Source organism: Gekko japonicus, unplaced genomic scaffold, assembly GCF_001447785.1.
Source record: "Gekko japonicus isolate JY-2015 unplaced genomic scaffold, Gekko_japonicus_V1.1 scaffold529, whole genome shotgun sequence".
Taxonomy (NCBI): domain Eukaryota; kingdom Metazoa; phylum Chordata; class Lepidosauria; order Squamata; family Gekkonidae; genus Gekko; species Gekko japonicus.
This window is the reverse complement of record NW_015167549.1, coordinates 799938-805673: the sequence shown is the minus strand read 5'-3', so window position 1 is coordinate 805673 and position 5736 is coordinate 799938. Positions and strand designations below refer to the sequence as shown.

At 45.7% G+C, this 5736-nt stretch overlaps 1 protein-coding gene across 1 annotated transcript in view; it reads left to right on the top strand.

The window, feature by feature from the left end:
• Nucleotides 1-5527, top strand: part of FAM210B (family with sequence similarity 210 member B) — a 16888-nt gene extending 11361 nt beyond the window's left edge. Inside the window, exons 2-3 of the mRNA XM_015413665.1 lie at nucleotides 85-260; nucleotides 5015-5527. Coding sequence (XP_015269151.1) covers nucleotides 85-260; nucleotides 5015-5231 — 393 coding nt within the window. The 3' untranslated portion in view covers nucleotides 5232-5527. The remainder of the gene's footprint in view (nucleotides 1-84; nucleotides 261-5014) is intronic.
• Nucleotides 5528-5736: the final 209 nt, after the last annotated feature.

Sequence of the window (5736 nt, the reverse complement as noted above, 5' to 3'; positions counted from 1 at the left end):
TGCAGGCATAATGCGGGCCTGATGCAATGTCTGAATACAGCCTATGCATTTGAATTAGAGCATCAGTTCTTTCCATATCCGTAGGATATCAGCAGATCCCCAGAGAATGACATTCCAGACCCCAGCAAGGAGGATGGAAAGAAGCCAAACAAATCCCAGCAGCTGAAGAAAGTTTTTAAGGAATATGGAGCAGTAGGAGTTGGCTTCCATGTTGGGATTTCCTTGATGTCTCTAGGAATGTTCTACTTGGCTGTGTCAAGGTATGGTTTACATAGCTTTCCATAATTGTTTATGGGAGACTGCGCATTTCATATAATATCCCCCCCCCCTCAGATTGTCGAGTGTGAGGACTGAGTTGTTGGGTCAGACTAAGCTCTGTCTAGTCTAGCATTCGTTTCCTACAACAACTAGCTAGATGATTCTAGAACAGGGGTCCCCAATCTTTTTGAGCCTTTGGAACTCTGACAGTGTGGTGGGTACAGCCACAAAATGGCTGCTACAAAATAACTACCTCAGAAGGCAGAGCCAGGCACAAAATGGCTGCCCCAGCTTACCTTCAGTCATTCAGTGAATATCCTAGTATTGTGTAGACAGCTGTTACCAAGGCAACATTTTTGAAGAATCTGTGCAGCCAATCAGATGTCCAGTGCCCAGTCAGAACCCTCCCTGGGCAAAAGGCCTACCTGACCATCCCTACTTTCTAGAAAGACATTAGTGGGCACCAGAAAATGTGTCAATGGGAGTCATGGCGCCGACAGGTACCATGTTGGGGACCCCTGTTCTGGAACCTGGGCCTCTAAATTGGGTGAGCCTGTTGGCACTGTTAGGATTTTGAGAACAGGTAATGGGAACCACCAGAAAATGGCTGCAAGGAGGGGACCAGGCTAACAACAGAATGGCTGCCATGAGGACAGGAGAGTCAATAAAAGTGCTGGGATACAAGCCAAGCATTTTCCTGTGATGGAGGTGGTAGTTTCAGTATTGGTACTCCCTTCAAACACAAGGTTAAGGCCTCCTGAATTCTTCCACCCACTTATGTAGAAGAAATTCAGGACTGGATATTTGTTTGGGGACAGAGATATGGGGAATAAAGATGGGGCACCAGGAAACATATTGGGGATTGTTCCTCTAGAAGATGCCTCTTAGATATCCATTGGTCTGTTCTACGTGTGCTTACTTAAATCTGAACTAGAACCATAGTGTTGTAATTATTGGTGTGCTGAACTAGGATCTGGGTTCAGATCCCCACACTGCAATGAAGCTGATTGGGTCAGTTACCATAACCTACCCAACAGGATGGTTGTGAAGAGGAAATAGGGAAGAGAGCACCATCTCTGACACCATGTCGGGGCGCGCCATCCCCCTCGGGTCCCTCGTTTCCCCGCCAGCGTTGAGGGAAGGACCGGTGGTGTGCCGCCGGCGGGTCTGATCGCGTAATCGTGAATCAAACTGCGCCGGGGCAATTAGCCACGCCCCCCCCCCCCCGCGATATCCGGCCCATGTGACCGGGGCCATACATGTTACACCAGGAGTAGGCAACCATATTTTTGGCCCAAATGCAAAAAAAAAAAGCAACATATGCCTGTGTTTGTTTTAATTGCTTACTTTAGTTCGCCTTTCTCACTGAGACTCAATTTATTATTATTATTTATTTTATTTCATTATATTTATACCCCGCCCTCCCCATGAGCGGGCTCAGGTGCCCTCAAGGTGGATTACACAGAGTTAAGTCACTATCATCCAGTAAGCAATGTAATAGGATTGAGATTGCAGAAATCTGAAACAAAGCATAAGTATTAACACAACATGTTAAGCAATGCAGAAATTACACAGTAGGACAATACAAAATAGCAACAGATACTATTTGAGCAGAATTCGGTTTTCAGCTGCCGGACTTGCAAAAATATAGGGAGAGTATCTCTCTCCAAGGCTTGATATACAATTCACTAAACCCTACCAAGAGTATTGCTGACTCTGAGCAATAACAATCGGATTGTCTGAGATAGCCAATCACATGAGACCCTTGATTGGGTTGCTCTGTTTTCAGTTGTTCTTGCAAGGAACCATGAGAGATGGAGATTGATTAAAGAGCGACTCTCCCTGCTCAACACGCAACTGCCATTTTCCTAATACAAACCACATACCCACACAGAATGGGAGTGTCAGCCTCACAGAAGTCTGGTTTGGCAACAGTCACCACACCCTGGGCTGACATGAGCACCATTCGTTTAATTTTTGAAAATACATCCTTAAATTGGTAATTAGATCTGTTACGGTAGGGGAAAAAAGATTATGCTAAGCGACACACACACAAAAATGTCTTTATAAAATGGTTTAGTGTATCTGTAAAGATACTGGTGTGCCAGCAAACTAAATGGAGGGAGAGAGAAGGATTGTACATGAAGAGATGCAAGGAGCAAGTTAAGCCCCAGCAGCACTGCAGACATCTCAAGAATCTGCCTTGTGCCTGTCTCAGAGGCGCTGACGGGTGTGAGCCATGCCTATTGCCTTCTCCTGCACTGCTGACACCAACAGTGTTGCCAATGCCTCTGTCACTTGGGTCTTGCATGCCTCGGATGCCAGACAAAATGGTCTGGTGTTGCAATGTTGGCATGCAAGCCGGGGTGGCCTATTCCTGTTCTGCACAACGTACATAAACTGTCCTGGGTTTACAGCCCATCAGCTTTATTTTAAAATCTTTATATCAACAAGAAATTGATGCCCTGTAAAGTCCTTTCATTCCCTCTCCCTGGTTTTTTTTTTTGGTTTGTTTGTTTGACACAAGCCTTTGCGTAGGCCACTGTACGAATACATCATTATTTAGTTGCTGTAGATTTTCCGGGATGTGTGTCCGTGGTCTTGGCATTGTAGAACCTGATGTTTCTCCAGTAACTGTGACGCATCCTCAGAGGTATAACACAGAAAGATGGAATACTTTGTGTCAAGGTGTTTATACCTCGGAGGATGCCAGGCACAGCTACTGGTGAAATGTCAGGTTCTACAATGCCAAGACCACGGCCACACAACCCGGAAAATCTACAGCAACTAATGAACTCTGGACGTGAAAGCCTTCGACAACATACATCATTATTTGTCTGGAACGGAGCAAATCCCATGGTGTGTGGGTGTGTTCTTTTCAGCTTGCTCTCATCTGATGTGTTAGTTTCTCCAGCTTTAGAATATACCAGTTTTGTGTTTCAATCCATAGTCCCTTTAAGTGCTGACACTTTTTTTTTCCTAGTTGCAAACAATTACGACGAACCCTAGAGGGAATTGTGAGCAGTGTTCCCTCTAAGCTGAGTTGGTGTGAGCTAGCTCACAGTTTTTTAGCCTCCGGCTCACACCTTTTTGTCTTAGTTCAGGAAGGAGGGCTCCAAAGCAAACTGATTTATGCAATAGCCAAATTGCTCGCTCACAACTTTAATGCCGGTAGCTCACAAAGCAGAATTTTTGCTCACAAGACTCCACAGCTTAGAGGGAACATTGATTGTGAGTCCAAAAATCCTCAGTAAATGTAACAGTAGCTCACTGTGGGATGCCCATTCACCGTTCCTTCTCACCTTGCTACAGGTCAGGCAAGAATTCAGCTATTAGTGACTGCGGGTGGGAGGTGTTTGCCAAATGCAATCTCTTTTTGTCTGTCCTCAGCAGAAAGATATCCAAGGAATATTGCCTTTGAGCACAGGTGCTAATTCCGCGAGTTTATCCAGTTTCTGCTTATGCAGGGTTGTATTTTAGGTGTTGTGGCTCAGTGACAGAGCATCGCATGGCATGCAGAAGGTCCCGGGTTCAATCCCCAGCATCTCCAGTTGAAGGGACCAGGCAGTAGGTGATGTGATGTGAAAGACCTCTCTGCCTGGAGACCTGCTGCCAGCCACTACAGTATACTGACTGTGAAGGACCAAGGGTCTGATTCATCATAGAGGTTCATTTTCTGGAGGAAGTCTCCAGCTTTATGTGTATTGTACCGCTCTGGTCAGCTAAAGTGCAGAGCCTTCTTCCAACAAAAGAGGTTCATTTTCTGGAGGAAGTCTCCATGCTCAGTTAAGCGGAACTGTGTCTGTCACTTTTTCATCCTGCTCTTCTATGGAGCTCAGAGCACAGTGCATGGTTCTCCCCACTACCACATTTCATTCTTCTAGAGCCAGTTTGGTATAGTGGTTAGGAGTGTGGACTTTAATCAGGGAGAACTGGGTTTGATTCCCCACTCCTCCACATGTAGCCAGCTGGGCAACCTTGGACCAGTCACGAGTTCTCTCAGAGCTCTCTCAGCCCCATCGACGTCATGGGGTGTCTGTTGTGGGGACAGGAAAGGAAGGAGATTGTAAGCCACTCTGAGACTCCCAAGTGAGGGGGGGGGGTATAAATCCAGTCTCCTCCTCCTCCTCCTCCTCCTCCTAGCAGCCCTATGAGATAGGGAATGAAGTCCTGTTCATGTTTTACAGGGAACGCATGTACATCCTGCCTGTATGTGTATACATCTGTTTGGAAGAAAGAGTCAACATACATTCATTTTACAAATTAAAATGGGGATTGCTCCCTGGATAAATGTGGGGTGTCCATCGAATGTTCAGCTGTATATGCATTGAATGTAACATGAACATTACTCAGCACATGTATAAAGAAAAATAAAGTGTACACTTTACATGGTTTGTATGTGCAATTACTGTAACTTGTGAACAGGGCTACTCTCCACCATCTCCGGATCTGGCAGTAGGTGCTGTGAAGGACCTCTGCCAGAGACCCTGGGGAAGTGTTGCCAATCTGGACCTTGATGGAACAGTGGGCTCATCCAGTGTAAAGCAGCTTCATGTGTTTAGCTACAGTGGCAAAAGGTCTCATGGTTAAACTTTCATGGCAGTGTGGGAATTTGAACCTGTATCTCTGTAGGCCCCTAGAAACGGAAGTGAGACAATGTATGGTACATTTTACTGTAGTGGCTTGACAGAATTCTTTTGCAAAATCCTTGAACATTTTAATGGCATTATATTTGTTTCCTTTCCTCCCCCTTTAGTGGAGTGGACATGACTGCACTGCTTTTCAAGCTGGGCTTTGACGAAGCTCTTGTACGATCCAAGTTGGCCGCTGGGACAAGCACTTTTGTGTTGGCCTATGCTATCCACAAACTGTTTGCTCCAGTCCGAATCAGCATCACCTTAGTCTCGGTGCCGTTCCTGGTCAGATATTTTCGGAAGACGGGCCTCTTCAAACCTCCAGCTCCAAACCCTTGATTAAATCCTCAGAGAGTAGACTGCTGCCTCATTTCTTACTATAAGCCTCTGAAAATTGTGTGCAGTGGTGGCAGCCCGCTGTGGTCACAGAACAATGCCTTATTAATGTATTTTGAAGGATGTGTAAAAAGCAGATTGGGGGGAGAGAAGCTCTCTTCATGTCCAGGCATGGATTAACAACAGTCAAGGTACTGTATGGGTGGAAGGGTGGCATGGCATAGCCCAATCTTATCATATATCAGAGGGTCGGCACTTTGAAGGAAGACCATCAAGACTCTGCAAGAGGAAGGCAACGGCAAACCACTTCTACTTCTCACTTGCCTTGAAAGCCCCTTGCTGGGGTCACTATAATTTAGCTGCAACTTGACAGCACTTTACACACACACAAGGTACTGTACAGAGTTCTAGCAAGGAAGGTGAGATGCATTTTATGCACCTTAACATTAAAAAAGTAGGTCTATATGCATGGTAGGAGTCAGACATACTGAAAGTATATTGCATTCCA